At 45.7% G+C, this 23,502-nt stretch overlaps 1 protein-coding gene across 2 annotated transcripts in view; it reads left to right on the top strand.

Annotated features, from left to right (window-relative positions):
- Nucleotides 1-22,282, top strand: part of LOC110494696 (chemokine-like protein TAFA-2) — a 159,072-nt gene extending 136,790 nt beyond the window's left edge. For both annotated transcript variants that reach the window (XM_021569989.3, XM_090206313.1), the window contains exon 5: nt 21,352-22,282. In XM_021569989.3, coding sequence (XP_021425664.1) covers nt 21,352-21,363 — 12 coding nt within the window. In that variant the 3' untranslated portion in view covers nt 21,364-22,282. The remainder of the gene's footprint in view (nt 1-21,351) is intronic.
- Nucleotides 22,283-23,502: the final 1,220 nt, after the last annotated feature.

The following is a 23,502-nucleotide window of genomic DNA, read 5'->3' on the forward strand; positions in this document are numbered from 1 at the left end:
ATGTTCTTTGCTTCACGGAAACATGGCTCACTCGAGAGACGCTAACGGAATCGGTGCAGCCAGCTGGTTTCTTCACGCATCGCGCCGACAGAAACAAACATCTTTCTGGTAAGAAGAGGGGCGGGGGCGTATGCCTTATGATTAACGAGACGTGGTGTGACCACAACAACATACAGGAACTCAAGTCCTTCTGTTCACCTGACTTAGAATTCCTCACACATCAAATGTCGTCCGCATCATCTACCAAGGGAATTCTCTTAGATTATAATCACAGCCGTATATATTCCCCCCAAGCAGACACATCGATGGCCCTGAACAAACTTTATTTGACTCTATGTAAACTGGAAACCACATATCCTGAGGCTGCATTGACCGAAAACATGACCGAATACAAACAGACCGAATACAAACAGTGTAGCTATTCCCTCCGAAAGGCAATCAAACAAGCTAAGCGTCAGTATAGCGACAAAGAAGAGTCAGAATTCTTCGGCTCAGACACAAGAGGTATGTGGCAGGGTCTACAGTCAATCACGGATTACAAAAAGAAAACCAGCCCCGTCACGGACCAGGATGTCTTGCTCCCAGGCAGACTAAATAAATGTTTTGCCCACTTTGAGGACAATACAGTGCCACTGACACGGCCCGCAACCAGAACCTGCAGACTATCCTTCACTGCAGCAGACGTGAGGAAAACATTTAAACGTGTTAACCCTCGCAAGGCTGCAGGCCCAAACGGCTCTCCAGAGCATGCGTCCTCAGAGTGTCCTCAGAGCATGCGCAGACCAGCTGGCTGGTGTGTTTACGGACATATTCAATCAATCCTTATCCCAGTCTGCTGTTCCCACATGCTTCAAGAGGGCCACCATTGTCCCTGTTCCCAAGAAAGCCTTGGTAAATGAGCTAAATGACTACCGCCCCGTAGCACTCACTTCCGTCATCATGAAGTGCTTTGAGAGAATAGTCAAGGACCACTTCACCTCCACTCTACCTGACACCCTAGACCCACTCGAATTTGCTTACCGTCCAAATAGGTCCACAGACGATACAATCTCAACCACACTGCACACTGTCCTAACCCATCTGGACAAGAGGAATACCTATGTGAGAATGCTGTTCATCGACTACAGCTCAGCATTTAACACCATAGTACCCTCCAAACTCGTCATCAAGCTCGAGACCCTGGGTCTCGACCCCGCCCCTTGCAACTGGGTACTGGACTTTCTGACGAGCCACCCCCAGGTGGTGAGGGTAGGTAACAACATCTCTACCCCGATGATTCTCAACACTGGGGCCCCACAAGGGTGCGTTCTGAGCCCTCTCCTGTACTCCCTGTTCACCCATGACTGTGTGGCCATGCACGCCTTCAACTCAATCATCAAGTTTGCGGATGACACTACAGTGGTAGGCTTGATTACCAACAACGACGAGATGGCCTACAGGGAGGAGGTGAGGGCCCTCAGAGTGTGGTGTCAGGAAAATAACCTCACACTCAACGTCAACAAAACAAAGGAGATGATTGTGGACTTCAGGAAACAGCAGAGGGAGCACCCCCCTATCCACATCGATGGGACAGTAGTGGAGAGGGTAGTACGTTTTAAGTTCCTCGGCGTTCACATCATGGACAAACTGAATTGGTCCACCCACACAGACAGTGTTGTGAAGAAGGAGGCTGAAGAAATCCGGCTTGTCACCAAAAGCACTCACAAACTTCTACAGATGCACAATCGAGAGCATCCTGTCGGGCTGTATCTGGTACGGCAAGTGCTCCGCCCACAACCGTAAGGCTCTCCAGGGGGTAGTGAGGTCTGCACAACGCATCACCGGGGGAAAACTTCCTGCCCTCCAGGACACCTACACCACCCGATGTCACAGGAAGGCCATAAAGATCATCAAGGACAACAACCACCCGAGCCACTGCCTGTTCACCCCGCTATCATCCAGAAGGCGAGGTCAGTACATGTGCATCAAAGCAGGGACCGAGAGACTGAAGAACAGCTTCTATCTCAAGGCCATCAGACTGTTAAACAGCCACCACTAACATTGAGTGGCTGCTGCCAACACACAGACTCAACTGCAGCCACTTTAATAATGGGAATTGATGGAAATTGATGTAAAATATATCACTAGCCACTTTAAACAATGCTACCTAATATAATGTTTACATACCCTACATTACTCATCTCATATGTATATGTATATACTGTACCCTATTTCATCTACTGCATCTTTATGTAATACATGTATCACTAGCCACTTTAAACTATGCCACTTTTATATGTTTACATACCCTACATTACTCATCTCATATGTATATACTGTACTCGATACCATCTACTGCATCTTGCCTATGCCGTTCTGTACCATCACTCATTCATATATCTTTATGTACATATTCTTCATCCCTTTATACTTCTGTGTATAAGGTAGTAGTTTTGGAATTGTTAGGATAGATTACTCGTTGGTTATTACTGCATTGTCGGAACTAGAAGCACAAGCATTTCGCTACACTCACATTTGCTAACCATGTGTATGTGACAAATAAATTGGATTTGATTTGAATTCTATCGTCAAATGTATATCTAAGTTAGGTTGGCTGTACAAATTATTTGTGACATTGTCGTTATATAATAAAGAATGTGAACAAGATGCTGTGTTTTTATTTAAAGTAGTGATGGACAGCTGGTGACATTTTGAAAACAGGTTTTCAAACACTTGAAGCCCGATTAGCAACACCTCTCTGTATTTTGATACTTTGTGGATGGGCGCTCCAGAGTGGATGGGGTCTCCCGCAGAGCAAAATGCGTTGCTACAGATGCAGGTTCGATACCCGGCCGCCACCGGGAGACCCATGAGGCAGCTTTTGGTTTTAATTTAGAATCCTCCAATCCTCTTTATGTAATTATTGGTGGAGAGTCACATCATATTTTGACATGAGTCTCACTAATGTTTAGTAGTGTGATGTTAAAAGTGGTATAGGTCTTATTTATTTAAAGAGCATATTGATGTTAGAAGTAATAGGATTTGAAGCAATAGCCTACAACTATTTTAGCACCATTTCGCGCTGCTCTGAGACAAGCATGTGGACTGGTTGATTAATCGATGACATTTTTTAATCTCCGTTTGGGTATTGGTAATGTTATTGTTACGGTGCGTGAATGAGGACCCAAAAGCGAATCAACTTAAACAGAGCTTCTTTAATTACCAAACATAGGTAGGCTCAGATGGACCGGCAGATTCCGACAGGACAGGACAAGGTTACAGCAAACATGACGGCAGTCTGGTTCAGGCATGAATGACACAAACAAACAAGAATCCGACAAGGACAGGAGCAGAAACAGAGAGAGATATAGGGACCTAATCAGAGGGAAAAAGGGAACAGGTGGGGAACGGGGTGAATGGGTAGTTAGAGGAGACAAGGGACAGCTGGGGGAAAGCGGGGGAGAAAAGGTAACCTAACACGACCAGCAGAGGGAGACAGGGTGAAGGGAAAGGACAGAGACAAGACAACATGACAGTACATGACAGTACCCCCCCACTCACCGAGCGCCTCCTGGCGCACTCGAGGAGGAAACCTGGCGGCAACGGAGGAAATCATCAATCAGCGCACGGTCCAGCACGTCCCGAGAGGGAACCCAACTCCTCTCCTCAGGACCGTACCCCTCCCAGTCAACTAGGTACTGATGACCACGGCCCCGAGGACGCATGTCCAAGATTTTACGGACCCTGTAGATAGGTGCGCCCTCGACAAGGATGGGGGGGGGGGGGGGAAGACGAGCGGGGGCGCGAAGAACGGGCTTAACACAGGAGACATGGAAGACCGGGTGGACGCGACGAAGATATCGCGGAAGAAGAAGTCGCACTGCGACAGGATTAATGACCTGAGAGATACGGAATGGACCAATGAACCGCGGGGTCAACTTGCGAGAAGCCGTCTTAAGGGGAAGGTTCTGAGTGGAGAGCCAAACTCTCTGACCGCGACAATATCTAGGGCTCTTCGTTCTACGCTTATTAGCAGCTCTCACAGTCTGCGCCCTATAACGGCAAAGTGCAGACCTGACCCTCTTCCAGGTGCGCTCGCAACGTTGGACAAAAGCCTGAGCGGAGGGGACGCTGGACTCGGCGAACTGAGATGAGAACAACGGAGGCTGGTACCCGAGGCTACTCTGAAAAGGAGATAGCCCGGTCGCAGACGAAGGAAGCGAGTTGTGGGCGTATTCTGCCCAGGGGAGCTGTTCTGACCAAGACGCAGGGTTGCGAAAAGAAAGACTGCGTAAGATGCGACCAATAGTCTGATTGGCCCGTTCTGCTTGACCGTTAGACTGGGGGTGAAAGCCGGAAGAGAGACTGACGGAAGCCCCAATCAAACGGCAAAACTCCCTCCAAAATTGAGACGTGAATTGCGGACCTCTGTCCGAAACGACGTCTGACGGAAGGCCATGAATTCTGAAAACATTCTCGATGATGATTTGTGCCGTCTCTTTAGCAGAAGGAAGCTTAGCAAGGGGAATGAAATGAGCCGCCTTAGAGAACCTATCGACAACCGTAAGAATAACAGTCTTCCCCGCTGACGAAGGCAGTCCGGTGACAAAATCTAAGGCGATGTGAGACCACGGTCGAGAGGGAATAGGAAGCGGCCTGAGACGGCCGGCAGGAGGAGAGTTACCGGACTTAGTCTGCGCGCAGACCGAACAAGCAGCCACGAAACGACGCGTGTCATGCTCCCGGGTGGGCCACCAGAAACGCTGGCGAATGGAAGCAAGCGTACCCCGAACGCCAGGGTGGCCGGCTAACTTGGCAGAGTGAGCCCACTGAAGAACGGCCAGACGAGTAGGAACGGGAACGAAAAGAAGGTTCCTAGGACAAGCGCGCGGCGACGGAGTTTGAGTGAGTGCTTGCTTTACCTGCCTCTCAATTCCCCAGACAGTCAACCCGACAACACGCCCCTCAGGGAGAATCCCCTCGGGGTCAGTGGAGGCTACTGAAGAACTGAAGAGACGAGACAAAGCATCAGGCTTGGTGTTCTTAGAGCCCGGACGATAAGAAATCACGAACTCGAAACGAGCGAAAAACAGCGCCCAACGCGCCTGACGCGCATTAAGTCGTTTGGCAGAACGGATGTACTCAAGGTTCCTATGGTCAGTCCAAACGACAAAAGGAACGGTCGCCCCCTCCAACCACTGTCGCCATTCGCCTAGGGCTAACCGGATGGCGAGCAGTTCGCGGTTACCCACATCATAGTTACGTTCCGACGGCGACAGGCGATGAGAAAAATACGCGCATGGGTGGACCTTGTCGTCAGAGAGGGAGCGCTGAGAAAGGATGGCTCCCACTCCCACCTCTGACGCGTCAACCTCGACAACGAACTGTCTAGAGACGTCAGGTGTAACAAGGATAGGAGCGGATGTAAAACGATTCTTGAGGAGATCAAAAGCTCCCTGGGCGGAAACGGACCACTTAAAGCACGTCTTGACAGAAGTAAGGGCTGTGAGAGGAGCTGCCACCTGACCGAAATTACGGATGAAACGACGATAGAAGTTCGCGAAGCCGAGAAAGCGCTGCAGCTCGACGCGTGACTTAGGGACGGGCCAATCAATGACAGCTTGGACCTTAGCGGGATCCATCTTAATGCCTTCAGCGGAAATAACAGAACCGAGAAAAGTGACGGAGGAGGCATGAAAAGTGCACTTCTCAGCCTTCACAAAAAGACAATTCTCTAAAAGGCGCTGGAGGACACGTCGAACGTGCTGAACATGAATCTGGAGTGACGGTGAAAAAATCAGGATATCGTCAAGGTAAACGAAAACAAAGATGTTCAGCATGTCTCTCAGGACATCATTGACTAATGCCTGAAAGACAGCTGGAGCGTTAGCGAGGCCGAAAGGAAGAACCTGGTATTCAAAGTGCCCTAACGGAGTGTTAAACGCCGTCTTCCACTCGTCCCCCTCCCTGATGCGCACGAGATGGTAAGCGTTACGAAGGTCCAACTTAGTGAAAAACCTGGCTCCCTGCAGGATCTCGAAGGCTGAAGACATAAGAGGAAGCGGATAACGATTCTTCACTGTTATGTCATTCAGCCCTCGATAATCTATGCAGGGGCGCAGAGACCCGTCCTTCTTCTTGACAAAAAAAAACCCCGCTCCGGCGGGAGAGGAGGAGGGGACTATGGTACCGGCGTCAAGAGCTACAGACAAATAATCTTCGAGAGCCTTACGTTCGGGAGCCGACAGAGAGTATAGTCTACCCCGGGGGGGGGGTGGTTCCCGGAAGGAGATCAATACTACAATCATACGACCGGTGTGGAGGAAGAGAGGTGGCCCTGGACCGACTGAACACCGTGCGCAGATCGTGATATTCCTCCGGCACCCCTGTCAAATCACCAGGCTCCTCCTGTGAAGAAGAGACAGAGGAAACAGGAGGGATAGCAGACATTAAACATTTCACATGACAAGAGACGTTCCAGGAGAGGATAGAATTACTAGACCAATTAATGGAAGGATTATGACAAACTAGCCAGGGATGGCCCAAAACAACAGGTGTAAAAGGTGAACGAAAAATTAAAAAAGAAATGGTTTCACTATGATTACCAGAAACAGTGAGGGTTAAAGGTAGCGTCTCACGCTGAATCCTGGGGAGAGGACTACCATCCAGGGCGAACAAGGCCGTGGGCTCCTTTAACTGTCTGAGAGGAATGTCATGTTCCCGAGCCCAGGTCTCGTCCATAAAACAGCCCTCCGCCCCAGAGTCTATTAAGGCACTGCAGGAAGCTGACGAACCGGTCCAGCGTAGATGGACCGACAAGGTAGTGCAGGATCTTGAAGGAGAGACAGGAGTAGTAGCGCTCACCAGTAGCCCTCCGCTTACTGACGAGCTCTGGCCTTTTACTGGACATGAAGTGACAAAATGACCAGCGGAACCGCAATAGAGACAGAGGCGGTTGGTGATTCTCCGTTCCCTCTCCTTAGTCGAGATGCGGATACCTCCCAGCTGCATGGGCTCAGCACCCGAGCCGGCAGAGGAAGATGGTAGTGATGCGGAGAGGGAGGCGACGGAGAGCGCGAGCTCCTTTCCACGAGCTCGGTGACGAAGATCAACCCGTCGCTCAATGCGAATAGCGAGTTCAATCAAGGAATCCACGCTGGAAGGAACCTCCCGGGAGAGAATCTCATCCTTTACCTCTGCGCGGAAACCCTCCAGAAGACGAGCGAGCAAGGCCGGCTCGTTCCAGCCACTGGAGACAGCAAGAGTGCGAAACTCAATAGAGTAGTCTGTTATGGATCGATTGCCTTGACATAGGGAAGACAGGGCCCTGGAAGCCTCCTCCCCAAAAACAGATCGATCAAAAACCCGTATCATCTCCTCCTTAAAGTCTTGATACTGGTTAGTACACTCAGCCCTTGCCTCCCAGATTGCCGTGCCCCACTCACGAGCCCGTCCAATAAGGAGAGATATGACGTAGGCGACACGAGCAGTGCTCCTGGAGTAAGTGTTGGGCTGGAGAGAAAACACAATATCACACTGGGTGAGGAACGAGCGGCATTCAGTGGGCTCCCCAGAGTAACACGGCGGGTTATTGATTCTGGGCTCCGGAGATTCGAAAGCCCTGGAAGTGGCCGGTGGATCGAGGCGGAGATGGTGAACCTGTTCTGTGAGGTTGGAGACTTGGGTGGCCAGGGTCTCAACGGCATGTCGAGCAGCAGACAATTCCTGCTTGTGTCTGCCTAGCATCGCTCCCTGGATCTCGACGGCTGAGTGGAGAGGATCCGAAGTCGCTGGGTCCATTCTTGGTCGGATTCTTCTGTTACGGTGCGTGAATGAGGACCCAAAAGCGAATCAACTTAAACAGAGCTTCTTTAATTACCAAACATAGGTAGGCTCAGATGGACCGGCAGATTCCGACAGGACAGGACAAGGTTACAGCAAACATGACGGCAGTCTGGTTCAGGCATGAATGACACAAACAAACAAGAATCCGACAAGGACAGGAGCAGAAACAGAGAGAGATATAGGGACCTAATCAGAGGGAAAAAGGGAACAGGTGGGGAACGGGGTGAATGGGTAGTTAGAGGAGACAAGGGACAGCTGGGGGAAAGCGGGGGAGAAAAGGTAACCTAACACGACCAGCAGAGGGAGACAGGGTGAAGGGAAAGGACAGAGACAAGACAACATGACAGTACATGACAGTTATGCTCTTAGTGTAACCTTTATTTAACTAGGCAAGTCAGATTCCTATTTACAAAGACAGACTATTCCTTCCTCCCCGTCGGGGAATTGAATCCCGGTCTCCCGCGTGCCCGCACGACACAGGGATTCTTTAGCTAAATAACCAAGTACTGTGTCCTACTCTCGACCATCATGTTTGACAGTGCCATATTTTCCATTCCATCCTAACTGAAACTGAGGTGTTTTCATTTTGTTTAATAGAAACAGCATAATATTAATAAAATATATTAAACATTTCTTAAAATCAGTCCCATATACTATGTTCTTACAAAAAAGGTTTTAAATTCTCTAGTACAGACACTATTGAAGGCTATCAAATGATTCTCAATGATACCCTCTGGTGGCCAAACTAGCACTAACTAGCATTAATGGTACCAGTGGTTGGCACTTAAATAACATGCCATAGAATTCTGCGACACCACACAAGCTGTGCTGCAGTACGCTGCAACTTTTACAGGACAAACCACTGTACCACCTCAGTCACCGGCTTCATCAATAAGTGAATCGACGACGTCATCCCTACAGTACGTCCCAATCAGAAGCCATGGCGTCAATACAGGACTAAGTTTTAATCCAACTACACCAGCTCTGACGCTCTTCGGATATGGCAGAGCTCGCAAACTATTATGGACTACAAAGGGAAACCCACACGCGAGCTGCCCAATGACGCGAACCTACCAGAGGAGCTTCGGTTGAAGTCGGAAGTTTACATACACTTAGGTTGGAGTCATTAAAACTTGTTTTTCAACCACTCCACAAATTTCTTGATAACAAACAATAGTTTTTTTTTAATTTTTTTTTTTTTAGGACATTTGCTTTGTGCATGACACAAGTAATTTTTCCAACAATTGTTTACATACAGATTATTTCACTTATAATTCACGGTATCACAATTCCAGTGGGTCAGAAGTTTACATACACTAAATTGACTGTGCCTTTAAACAGCTTGGAAAATTCCAGAAAATTATGTCCTGGCTTTAGAAGCTTCTGATAGGCCAATTGACAAAGTAAATTGGAGTTGTACCTGTGGATGTATTAAAAGGCCTACTTTAAAACTCAGTGCCTCTTTGCTCAAAATACTTCAGAAAAACAATTGTAGACCTCTACAAGTCTGGTTCATCCAGCAATTTCCTAATGCCTGAAGGTACAACGCTCATCTGTACAAACAAAGCAAGTATAAACACCATGGGACCACGCAGCCGTCATACCGCTCAGGAAGGAGACTCATTCTGTATCCTAGAGATGAACGTACTTCAATCCCAGAACAACAGCAAAGTACCTTGTGAAGATGCTGGAGGAAACAGGTACAAAAGTATCTACACTGCTCGAAAAAATAAAGGGAACACTTATTAAACAACACAATGTAACTCCGAGTCAATCACACTTCTGTGGAATCAAACTGTCCACTTAGGAAGCAACACTGATTGACAATAAATTTCACATGCTGGTGTGCAAATTGAATATACAACAGGTGGAAATTATAGGCAATTAGCAAGACACCCCCAATAAAGGAGTGGTTCTGCAGGTGGTACCACAGACCACTTCTCAGTTCCTATGCTTCCTGGCTGATGTTTTGGTCACTTTTGAATGCTGGCGGTGCTTTCATTCTAGTGGTAGCATGAGACGGAGTCTACAACCCACACAAGTGGCTCGGGTAGTGCAGCTCATCCAGGATGGAACATCAATGCGAGCTGTGGCAAGAAGGTTTGCTGTGTCTGTCAGCGTAGTCTCCAGAACATGGAGGCGCTACCAGGAGACAGGCCAGTTCATCAGGAGATGTGGAGGAGGCCGTAGGAGGGCAACAACCCAGCAGCAGGACCGCTACCTCCGCCTTTGTGCAAGGAGGAGCACTGCCAGAGCCCTGCAAAATGACCTCCAGCAGGCCACAGATGTGCATGTGTCTGCTCAAACGGTCAGAAACAGACTCCATGAAAGTGGTATGAGGGCCCGACGTCCACAGGTGGGGGTTGTGCTTACAGCCCAACACCGTGCAGGACGTTTGGCATTTGCCAGAGAACACCAAGATTGGCAAATTCGCCACTGGCGCCCTGTGCTCTTCACAGATGAAAGCAGGTTCACACTGAGCACGTGACAGACGTGACAGAGTCTGGAGACGCCGTGGAGAACGTTCCGCTGCCTGCAACATCCTCCAGCATGACCGGTTTGGCGGTGGGTCAGTCATGGTGTGGGGTGGCATTTCTTTGAGAGGCCGCACAGCCCTCCATGTGCTCGCCAGAGGTAGCCTGACTGCCATTAGGTACCGAGATGAGATCCTCAGACCCCTTGTGAGACCATATGCTGGTGCGGTGGGCCCTGCGTTCCTCCTAATGCAAGACAATGCTAGACCTCATATGGCTGGAGTGTGTCAGCAGTTCCTGCAAGAGGAAGGCATTGATGCTATGGACTGGCCCGCCTGTTCCCCAGACCTGAATCCAATTGAGCACATATGGGACATCATGTCTCGCTCCATCCACCAACGCACCACAGACTGTCCAGGAGTTGGCGGATGCTTTAGTCCAGGTCTGGGAGGAGATCCCTCAGGAGACCATCCCCCACCTCATCAGGAGCATGCCCAGGCATTGTAGGGAGGTCATACAGGCACGTGGAGGCCACACACACTACTGAGCCTCATTTTGACTTGTTTTCAGGACATTACATCAAAGTTGGATCAGCCTGTAGTGTGGTTTTCCACTTTAATTTTGAGATTTGCAAATAAATTCATTAAAAATCCTACAATGTGATTTTGTGAATTTTTTTTCTCGCATTTTGTCTGTCATAGTTGAAGTGTACCTATGATGAAAATTACAGGCTTCTCTCATCTTTTTAAGTTGGAGAACTTGCACAATTGGTGGCTGACTAAATACTTTTTTGCCCCACTGTATGTGAGAATGCTGTTCATTGACTACAGCTCACTGTTCTCACATAGCTCATCACTAAGCTAAGGACCCTGGGACTAAACACCTCCCTCTACAATTGGATCCTGGATTTCCTGACGGGCTGCTCCGAGGTGGTAAGGGTAGGCAACAACTCTGCCATGCTGATCGTCAACACTGGTGGCCCTCAGGGGTGTGTACTTAGTCCCCTCCTTTACTCCCTGTTCACCCACAACTGCATGGCCAAACATGACACCAACACCATCATTAAGTTTGCTGACGACACCACAGTGGTAGGCCTGATCACCAACAATGATGAGACAGCCTATAGGAAGGAGGTCAGAGACCAGACAGTGTGGTGCCAGGACAACAACCTCTCCCTCAATGTGAGCAAGACAAAGGAGCTGATCGCGGACTACAGGAGAAAAAGCAGGCCGAACAGGCCACTATTAACTTAGACAGTTCTGTAGTGGAGCTGTAACGATGTTCATCCGAGGAAGAAGGAGTAGCCCAAAGCGCAGCGTGGTACGTGTTCATATTTCCTTTAATTAACTGAACACTAAATACAAAAGAACAAGAGAATAAATGAAAACCGAAATAGTCCCGTATGGTGCAAACACTGAAACGGAAAACAACTACCCACAACCCAAAGTGGGAAAACAGGCTGCCTAAGAATGGTTCTAAATCAGAGACAACTATAGAGAGCTGCCTCTGATTGGGAACCAACCCAAGCCAAACACAGAAATACAAAACATAGAACAAAAACATAGAATGCCCACCCCAACTCACGCCCTGACCAAACCAAAAAAAAGAGACATAAAAAAAGGAACTAAGGTCAGAACGTGACAGGAGCTGGTCGAGAGTTTCTAGTTCCTTGGTGTCCACCAACAAACTATCATGGTCCAAATACACCAAGACAGTCGTGAAGAGGGCACAACAACACCTTTCCCCCTCAGGAGGCTGAAAAGATTTGGCTTGGGTCCCCAGATCCTCAAAAAGTTCTACAGCTGCACCATCAAGAGTATCCTGACCGGTTGCATCACCGCCTGATATGGTAACTGCTCGGCATCCGACCATAAGGCGCTACAGAGTGTAGTGCGTACGGCCCAGTACATCACTGGGGCCAAGCTTCCTGCCATCCAGGACCTATATACTAGGCAGTGTCAGAGGAAAGACCAAAAAATTGTCAAAGACTCCTGTCACCCAAGTCATAGACTGTTTTCTCTAGGGGTGAAGTTACTATGCATAGTCACTTTACCCCTGCATACATGTACAAATTAACTTGATTAACCTGTACCCCGCACATTGACTCGGTACTGGTACCCCCTGTATATAGCCTCGTTATTGTGTTACTTTTTATTATTTTTTACTTTAGTTTATTTAGGGCATATTTTCTCTATTACTTGAGCTGCATTGTTGGTTAAGGGCTTGTAAGTAAGCGTTTCACGCTGTTGTATTCGGCGCAAGTGACAAATATGAATTGATTTGATGATCCTCCGCCCGAGGGAGGTGATGCCCCTTGGATAACGTCGAGACGCTGCAGAACGAAGAGGACCTCTTCCATAGCCATTCCCAGTTGAGCCAGCTGGTTGTGGTGTTGGCGAAGTAGGTTTCCCTGTTCGCTGACCATCTAGGAGAAGCCTTGATCAACTGCTGCTTCCATAATATTGAGACGTTATTCTGTAACATAGACGCTGAGAGTCAGGTGCATTTGGAGAGTTTAATAGAGCACGAACAATAAACAATACAAAAACAGGAGTAGCGTCGGGACATAGGAACAGTCTATAACGGCTGATGGGAAATAACAACAGAGTGCTATAATACGGGGAGTAATCAGGAAGGTGGTAGAGTCCAGGTGTAACTGATGAGGCGCAGGTGTGCGTAATGATGGGTAGCCAGGGCCGGTGGTTCGTAAACTGGAGACATCGAACGCAGGAGGGGAGGATCAGATGTGACAATTGCATTTTTCTTTATTTTGTCAATTGTGTATATGCAGGGCTCCCTTGTAAAAGAGACCTTTGTCTCAATGGTGACTCCCATTCAGATAAAGGTAAAATGAATCAATATTATATTCACCCATTTTTTTTTTTCCATATGAAAAGTGTAATTCTGAAGTACATATGACAGTTTGACAGCAGGCTCTGGTGATATATATGAAAAAGAATCACCTTGAAATAGAAAATGCAAGTCTATGGTTCAAATGACTGTATATCCCAGCTCCTACATCGGCTGAAAACATGCCCACCTAGGAAAGCCAACATTATCCTTAAAGGCCCAGTGCAGTCAACATTCATCTTTTCTGTGTTTTATATCATATTATACAACATCTGTTGAAACTAACACTGTACAATTCTGATTTTTTTTATCTGTGTTAATTTATGACAGTTGTTGGTTGAAAATACAATCTACACAGCACCTTCTAATCAGCAGGTTTGCATGGGCTGGAGTTTCTGATTTCCATGGTGACATCACCATGCTGTAAATTGGTTAATAGACCAATAAAAAAGAGAGTTCCAAACATTTCTGCCAATAACAGCTAGTTTTCAGTTTTCCCCTTCCCACTCAGATCCAGGCAGTCCTTGCAAAATTCTTCCTTGAGATTTTAATGGAAATCTTTTATAGTAAGGCAGCAAATTTTTACCCAGAAATTATTAGAAATGTATATAAAAACGGCTGCATTGGGGGCCTTTAAATATCTCTGCCTGCCTGCCAGCCTGCCTGCCAGCCTGCCTGCCAGCCTGCCTGCCAGCCTGCCTGCCAGCCAGCCTGCCTGCCAGCCTGCCTGCCTGCCTGCCAGCCAGCCTGCCTGCCAGCCTGTCTGCCTGCCTGCCTGCCAGCCTGCCTGCCAGCCTGCCAGCCTGCCAGCCTGCCTGCCTGCCAGCCTGCCTGCCTGCCTGCCAGCCTGCCTGCCTGCCTGCCTGCCTGCCTGCCTGCCTGCCTGCCTGCCTATCGGTATACAGAGAACTCTTGCGCTTCCATCTGACCCACTTACATTTGGCAATGGGATAAGAGAACAGGCTTGGGTCGGGGCCTGCTTTTGAACAAATCTGAGTAGTCTTGGATGTAACTTCAAACATCAGCAAGGAAACAAAGCAGTCAAAAAACAACAAAGAAACAAACAAACAGCCTGTGAAGAAAAACTGAGCCGTGGAGGTGGATGTTCAGGGTGATTCCAGAGGTTATGTGTGTCTGTGTTTGGGGTGGAGTTGGGGGTGAGGGAGGAAGGGGGGTGTGTGACACAGTGGGCCCAGAGCCATCTATCACGGCCTGGTGTTTGACTCACCAAACGCCTGTACTTGAGCTGCCTTCTCCATTATTCATTGTGTGGAGGGCCTGGGCGAGGCAGACTTTTTATTTTACTTTAGCCAGGTTAATAATGTATACCCCCTCTCTCTCACACAGACAGACAGACGGACGGACGGACAGACAGACAGACAGACAGACAGACGGAAGGACGGACGGAAGGACGGACGGACGGACGGACGGACGGACGGACGGACGGACGGACGGACGGACGGACGGACAGACAGACAGACAGACAGACAGACAGACAGACAGACAGACTGGCAGACTGGCAGACTGGCAGACTGGCAGACTGGCAGGCAGCAGACAGGCAGTCAGAGAGGCAGGCAGGCAGCCTGGTGTGCAGGTGACTGCTACATTACAGTAGGGCTAGACAGAAGCTCAGTTTGTTTGATTTGGGGAAGTAGGTTTTATTTCAGTTTGTTCGATTTAGTCTCCTGTACATTGTGTAATTTACAGATGGTCCCTAACTAGCCCCATAGGGATATCCAAAGTCAACCCAATTTACCACAGGCATTACGATTGGGTCGCGTGCAGCTTCACTTCGAATTGATAATTACTTGTGTGCTGCCAGATGTGGGCAGGATTGAAACAAACCTTAATTGACTTTGTGATGCAGTCAAGAACACAAGTCTCACAAAAAAATATTGTTGACTTGACTTTATTACAAAAATTATCCTATTTACTCTTTGTAGCATCATATCGATGCCACATAGGCTCTTTTCTAAATGAGAAGTTTGTTTTTAAGCAGTAGGTTTTTGTTCAGTGGTCTAATTAAACTTTGCATTTTTTGGGGTTCTGTAAAAATCTACATGCTCCTAAAAAGATAGATACTTACTTCGTTTTCAGAATAAGAAGTGTGTGTGGGTAGTAGCATTCATTCAATGCTTTGTTTTCTATATGTGCTAATGTGTGTTTTTACGATGTTAAATTGGTAATACATTATTTTGTAATAAATAGAGTCCCCCTATAAATCAACAAACTATCAATAGACTATCAGTGGCTCACCATCTCTCCATATTGATCCAAGTCCTATTTATGGCTGATAACAAATGACGGTGTCACATCACATCACGACAGATTCACAATAACAAATCACCTCCACAAAGCCCCCAGGGCATCTCTCAAACGACCTTAGCAGCTCTCCATTCTCCCCATGTCAAAGAGCAGACACAGAGCCTCACACTGGCCAGGCAAGACCAGACCAGGGGTTAGAATCCTTCCGGTAATGTCACCAGTCATGCCCTCACCCCTGCTTTCACATCATATCAATCAACACACATCACACATAACAAGCGTCACAGAGCAATTTCACAGGACAAGTGTTGTGATGTAATAGAGAATTAGTTGGATGTCTGTGATGAGAAGCTGGGTAAGATTGCAAAATAACAGGCCTACAAAGGGCTTACTGTGTTTGGACTAAGGATGTAACAAATGGAGAACATTTCTTAACGTTTAAACTGCCATTTTTTTAATGTTTTTCTTTCAAAATTATAATAAAAATCATAAAATTCCACATCAATTCACATTGCAGAATAATATTCCTATTAAGGGTATATGACCACTAGGGCCGGGCAATGAAGTTCTATCTACCGCGACCCTTTACAGACACAGAACGCAGCTACAGTAACGCGGATAATTTAACTTTTCAGACAACTAAAAAAAGGGCGTCTGTCTCTTTGTTCTATTGTTTCCCTGACAACAATAAACATTGCTGATTTATGTGCTGCTGTGTTGTTTAAGCAGTTTGTTTTATGGTAGGATAGCTAGATGTGCTTTCGTTCTATTAAATGTCTTGATAAGTAGCAATATTTAACTAACTTGAAATTACTTTTTTAGGAAAGAGTGGTCTGTGCTCAGGCAGCAGGCAGGCTAGGTTTGAGAGTTCAGGTTGCCAAGTGATGGAAGTTAGGAATTACTTTACAGACAAGTAAAATGCCATTCATGTCTCCAGAGAGGGTGTCTGCGTACAGCTGTAGTGTAGCCTACCCTAAAAACCCATTCATCCCAGCTAGCACAGTGGAACTGGACCGATTCCAGCTGATAGTAGTGGCACTCGGCTGAGAGTCAAACTCGGCCAACGTCATGTGGCCCGAGTCTGGGTCGCCTTCGGCAGTATCACTTATGGCTAGGATGTGGGGATTGAGCTCTGGACCATTCCGGTGAGAGTTATCGGCCCAAATATATTACTTGCGGCTCAGGCCGATTGGGGCTAACTTTACTCTCTGGCAGAAGATTACACGGGCTGCTTTATATAAATAACATTTCATTATTTATTTTTCCAAATGTTTTCATTGTTTCTGTGATAAAAATATACAATTAACATTTAAATGAAATTCTTTAAGAATCCTGTGTAGTATTTAAGTATTTTGATACTTTGTCAAGGCATTTGATAAGCATTAAAAACTTTGTGGAAGGAACTTCCCGAGTGGCGTAACAGTGCAAACTGCATTTCTACAGTGTCATCCGGCCCAGTGTCATCCGAGTTAGGGGAGGTTTTGGCCGGCCGGTATGTCCTTGTCCCATCGCGCTGAAGTAACTCCTGTGGCGGGCTAGGCGATTGCACAGTGACACGGTCACCAGGTGCATGGTGTTTCCTCCGAGACATGTTTCTTTGTGGGTGGGTATAATTTGCAATGTATAATAGTAATATTTAAAATGACTAAATTGGGATATTTTGTATACATTTATTTACACTTACATCGGGCCGCTTCTGGGAGGATTCTGCTAAGATGAATTCTGGTAAACGGAAACGGCTCTATGTACTTGGGCCGATTCTGGGCAGTCATTCATTTTGATTCCGGGCCGAGTCCGACACCCGATTCCGTGCCGATACAATCAGTTCTGTCCCCCGGGAAGCGGGCCGCTTCTGGGCCGATTTCTCATTGCTAGCTGGGATGCTTGCTCTGGAAATGCGATCAGGAGGGTCCTTACGGAGGGTTTGACACAATCTCGGAGGGTTTGACACAATCACGGAGGGTTTGACACAATCACAGAGCTTGCGGAGGCCAAATCGAGCTCCATACTGCATCGCTGTGCTTCTCCCAAATGTTTTAACAATGTGGAGGGCTCTGTATAGCTCTGCATTGACTTGATTGGTTGACGGTAGGTTGGGACGAGAGGTCCTGTATAAACACAAACTCACTTCCTTGACAACTTTCGACACAACAGCTCTGCTCTGCTCTATGTACAGCCACTGCAGATTTCAGATTGATCATGCAGAGCCTTTAACAGCCAAGCATACACACAGTAGCCGAGGCGCTTTCAAGGGGCCACCTACCATTATATTATAGGGTAATCGATACAGGCTATACCGGTAGCCTACTGTAATTTCATATTATGAGTGAAAAACATCCTCACCCACTCAGAAACAAAGAGGAGCCTACTCTGTGCTCGCAAGACTGGCCCGAAGATACTTCTGTACTACGGAGACATCAGTCCCATGAATTGTCTAAACTAGGATATTCTGCATGCATCAGACCGAATACAGACCGAAGACTGAATACACACCTGTGTCATTAACTAAGAGAAAGAGCAGGCAGGCAGGCCAGCTGGAGGGAGAGAGAGGAGGGGCAGGCAGAACCATGTGGATATGTCTTGTCTTGCATGCCTCACATATTCACCAAAGTAGCCTAAAGTTTTCCTCCTCCTCTCTGGTTTAATTTAAATTACACAACTTTCCCCAGGCCTTTATAGCCATATAGTCTGGTTAGGCTATAACATGGCTATAACATGGCTATAACATGGGAAATCATGTTTTGTGATAACGGCACTGTGATTTTAATTGTTTTCTCGTTTAGGGATTTTTCTTAACGTTAAGCATACCAACCTCGTTTAAATATTGTAATGTTTAAACTGTTCACACCCCTAGTTTGGACTAAGATAATGAAGAAGGGTGCTTGGGACCCATGTTGAGCTTCTGTATTGTACGTCCACTGTGATGGACGTTCTTACTCATTGTAAGCCTTGCCACACATGACGTTACATGGTTGAGCCTTCAATGCTAGTGCAGATACTATGTCAAACCTACTGTGTCATCCAATCCCTATTGGTGACAAGCAAAGAACAACATGGAAATAACAACATCATTTTGTTTATCAGGGGTAGGCAATTGTTTGTTTGTGTTTGTTTTTTGTTTGTTTGTCCATGAAGCTTTGAATCAGGGCTTAGTTTGAGCCTGACCAGTCAAATGTGCTCTTTTATCCCAGCTTCCTGATGAGTCTCACTGACTTATGTTCCCCTTTTCCAGCACCCGTGAACAGAAAACTACAGCCTAATCTATTTTTAAATGTTAGATGTTGGTGTGTGATGTCTGTTAGAAAGTGAGACTCTACATGTATCTCAGTCTATGCCGCTCTGACATAGCTCGTCCATATATTTATATATTCTTAATACCATTCCATTACTTAGATGTGTGTGTATTAGGTATGCGTTGTGAAATTGTTAGATATTACTTGTTAGACATTGCTGCACTGTTGGAGCTAGAAACACAAGCATTTCGCTACACCCGTAATAACATCTGCTAAACACGTGCATGTGACCAATAACATTTGATTTGATTTGGATTAAGGCATATCTTGGAACAGTGTGCACTGGAGTACTGACACATCCTGTCGCCTGGCTCCGAGCCCTAGGCTCCGCGCTGCTTTTCAGGCCAAGACCATGGAGCCTCCGCCACTCACTAATTGAATGACACTAATATGTGCCAATACACAAATAGGAACACCTATGAATGTGTGTGATAATGAGACCCACTTATACTTCTTCACACTAAATATGTTAGCATGTTGTACTTAAAGGGGACTGTTACTATGACCATGTTAACAGTAAAGAGAGGACAACTAACAGAACTGTTACTATGACCATGTTAACAGTAAAGAGAGGACAACTAACAGAACTGTTACTATGACCATGTTAACAGTAAAGAGAGGACACCTAACAGAACTGTTACAATGACCATGTTAACAGTAAAGAGAGGACAACTACCCAGTTAGCAGTGAGCACTCGGGAGGCCGGCGTCCCTCCAGAGTGTTCGAGCGATGTGAGACGGCTTTTTTGCCCATCTTCTTCATTCACCCCCGACATGCCGCTTTGTAAAGCGGCAGCCGTTCTCCTGCCATTCACTTGCCGTTTCCTCACACAAAACATTCAGTGGAGATAAATACAAACAATTCAACCGATCTTTAACTCCAGTGTTTTTTTATTTTATGAAAGCTAGCTAATGGCTACTATCAAGGCATCAAGACAGGTCTGAAAACTCAATGAAGCAAAGGAGGTAACAAGGATAACTTCCTGGTGAAGGCTTTTCGGCTTCTTCTGTGGTGTTTAAGATGTGCCACAACCAATATTGTACGTAGTGATTAACACTTTTCTTCAAGTGTGTGAGGAGCTTTAAGGAGGAACCGTTTGTATTGCTTCAAATACAGTATAGTATATTAAATCAATGGCAAAAATGTAGGCTATTTTTGGTCATAATCATGATATCATGAATCTACTTGAACTGTAAATGATTAGGTGTATCACTTTGAGTCATCTTCTATGATTTTAGATGCAGTTTGGCCACATGTGGTTGTATTGTGTTTATAAATTGGCAAAAAAATCGAATCATATTAAAATCACAACAAATGTAAGGTATTTATAGAAACAACAGAAACAACTTGCAGCCTCTGGCTGTCTGAGATTAGCTGGAAGGTGACAGGCCCAATTTGAGGTTAGAGAAATTCCTTGTCTTTCAAATGAACTCATGTCTAGATGGTTTGCCTAGGGCTTATAACTGTCCTCTGAGTGGGGGATAAACGCCAGAGATGCAAAAGTGGCCTGCCAAGGGCTTATAGCGGACCTACTGTATGAGTGGAGGCTACCCACCAGAGATGCAAATCACGTTTTGAATGGCAAACTCCCCTCGCCCACTGGCAGTAGAAAATTATAGTTTTGGCCGCAGGGAAAGCGGAAAATAGCAAGCGGGAGGAATTTTTCGCGTACTGGGAAACAGCACTGTTAATATGACCATGTTAACAGCAAATATGGCACGTCATACAGTACTTTGTAAAGGCCCTTTGGATTAATATTCACAGGTTGTCATTTATTGGAGGTAGCTCTGCAGGCTAGTCATCAAATCTGATTTGAAACCTTAACACTAACTAACCTTAACACTAACCTTAACCACATTGCTAACTCTAATGGCTAACCCTAGCCTTAAATGAAGAACAATAATATATTGTTTTACAATAGGCCTATAGACATTTTTGACTTTGCAGCTGGGCCATCTAGCGGAAACCGCTTAGTTCTGCCTCTTGGGCAAGACTCATGACAATAAACGTCAACCTGCTACTTTTTGAAGGCCCTTTGGATTAATGTTCAGTGAAATACTTGGCTTAATAGGGTGTCAAAATGAATCATGTGCAGTATGTTTTGAAATAACATATACTGTACCATACGTACTGTACCACCAAGCAGGGGCTGATGTCATAGACCTTCATAGTTCCAGAATGTACTGATGATGGCAACCATTTTGGTGAAGCAGGAATCCAAACTAGTCTAATTGGAATGCATAGCAATAGAGTTCTAATTCCTAATACTACAGTACAATGTATTTGACTCTGACACCCTAGGACAGGTGAGTGATGGCCATAGCAGTTGGGGATTCAAACTCAGCCTGGTGTATGCAGCCCATTTGACAGATAGATCTACACAGTATGACAGATATAGAATATAGATTTACACAGAAACAGGCAGTGTGGGTCTTACTTTGAGATGGATCTTTTGGAATAAACAACGCTCTATCTATGTTGTGTAATTAATCACTAAATCTTCTTCTGGTTTTGTAGCCCAGCAGCCAGGTCAGACTGAGTGAGGTTTTTACACACTGCCTGTGTCATAAATAGTTGCAAATCCTAGTTTAATCTGTAGTGTCCATTAATATGAACTAACACCCTGCTATCTCCCCTGTTTACAGGTCACGCGATAGTGCTGTCTGTCCTGGATCTGAAGACTTGGTGTCATCAGTCATTTCTTCCTTGACAGAAACCACTGGGTCTTCTTGGATGTGAGAACTATGTATTGAATGATTTTGGGAAGGAACCAGGGACCAGTAAGGCAACATGGAAAACTCCTGAAATTCTACTGAACGGATGCAGAGCAGAGACTTGACCTGGAAATAGCATAGAACCACCTATCCAGACAACTGGACTACTGATTACATCCAATTCCTAGCCGTTATTGTATCACCCACCAAATTCCTGTTTGTGTTTTTTCCTCCAACGGACTACTACAGTAGGAGATCCAACCTGCAAGGTATTTATTCATTAAAAAGACATACTGTGGATTACGCAAGCGAGATAACCCTTAATTCGAAATATGTGACGTGACATTTTCAAATCTTTTCCCTCTTTTTTGTCACTGAGAGCTCAGTGACTCCAAAACAATGTGTCTGTGTTCGAGATGGATTTTAGATCATAAGCATTTCCATCCCTTTTTAGCTTTGTGAAGCAGATGTCTCTTCTTTTTAAGGTTTTTGATTTGGACAAAAAATATGAAGTGTTTTTGAGAACTTGAGACATCAAAGGAGATGGCACAGTAGAAAAAACAGTTCTAACCTCTATGTTTCAGTGTTTTGAATCAAAAGACACCATCCCACTGGGCACAGACGTCAATTCAACATATTTTCCATGTCCGTTAAACGTCATTTCATTGATTGGACGTGGTAACAATGTTGATTTAACCCGTGTGTGTGACCAGTAGGATGGTTTCACCAAACCAATTAAAATGACATAAGCTGAGCTCCAACTGTTTTACTAACTGTTTTACTATCTGTTTTTAAAAGCCTGGTGACCAACATTGAGTAAAAGTGTCAGTATTATCTCAATAAACCTATTTCAAAAGGATAACACTGGGTGAACAAGGGTTTGGTTTTGTATCATAGTTTCAAACGCCTCTGCAACACAATAGATTTTACAACATTGTCGAGGCCACCATCGCAAGACCATCAAATACTGTAAAGCCAAAATAAAAAGCCAAGAATTTCAACACCCCTACTGTGCATATAAACCCCCACAGTACAAGCACAAAATGTAATAAAAAAATATAAAATACCGTTCCATGCACTTGTTTGTGCTATATCACAGTAGCGTAGTACTGAATGTTAACGTTACTGTGAGGCAGGATATCAACAACACTAAAAGTGGTCATTCTGACATGGTCCTGTCATGGGGGTTGATGACGCATTATGAAACAGAGGTCAGAATGGGAAACCATGAACTGCATGAAAAGGGGGCAACCTACTGCACTGACGTCATATAGCACCTCTCCCACAGGTAGCTTAGCAGTTAAGAGTGTTGGGCCAGTAACCTAAAGGTATCCCCTTTCATTGCATTCTCTGGGAAACCATCAACTGTCACAGAGGTTAGCATATGCATGAACTCAGATTACATGAAAAAAGTCATGTTTATGTCACAGTCCCAGACAACCTCTGTGGGACTTGTCTTGTGCAAGGGAAATGATGTTAGCATACGATAATTGTCCAGTATCCACACTGGAACTAATTTATAATTAGCCACTCCTGCAAATAGTGGACTAATTGAAGTGGAAGAGCGCTGATCATTAATTCAGAGTTGTATTAATTCAGAGTTGTATTAATTTACAGTTGTGTTAATTCAGAGTTGTGTGAATTCAGAGTTGTGTTAATTCAGAGTTGTATTAATTTAGAGTTGTGTTAATTCAGAGTTGTGTTAATTCAGAGTTGTGTTAATTCAGAGTTGTGTTAATTCAGAGTTGCATTAATCCAGAGTTGTGTTAATTCAGAGTTGCATTAATCCAGAGTTGTGTTAATTCAGAGTTGTGTTAATTCAGAGTTGCATTAATCCAGAGTTGCATTAATCCAGAGTTGTATACATGGCACACTGTTTTTCCTCTGGTCTTCACCCCCCCCCCCCCCCCCCCCCGCCTTCTGAAGAGTGTGTTTGTGCTTTTTATGAAGAAAAATACATTAAAAACAATAGTAGACCTTGATTGTGGTATAAGTGGTATAAGAACACCAAATAAATTAAATAAAGACATGTTTTAAGGGTAACCAAAACAAGTACTGTAAAATGGACCATTCGGGTTAGTT

This window comes from Oncorhynchus mykiss, chromosome 17 (genome assembly GCF_057628025.1).
Source record: "Oncorhynchus mykiss isolate SJ-2025 chromosome 17, ASM5762802v1, whole genome shotgun sequence".
NCBI classification, from domain to species: Eukaryota; Metazoa; Chordata; class Actinopteri; order Salmoniformes; family Salmonidae; genus Oncorhynchus; species Oncorhynchus mykiss.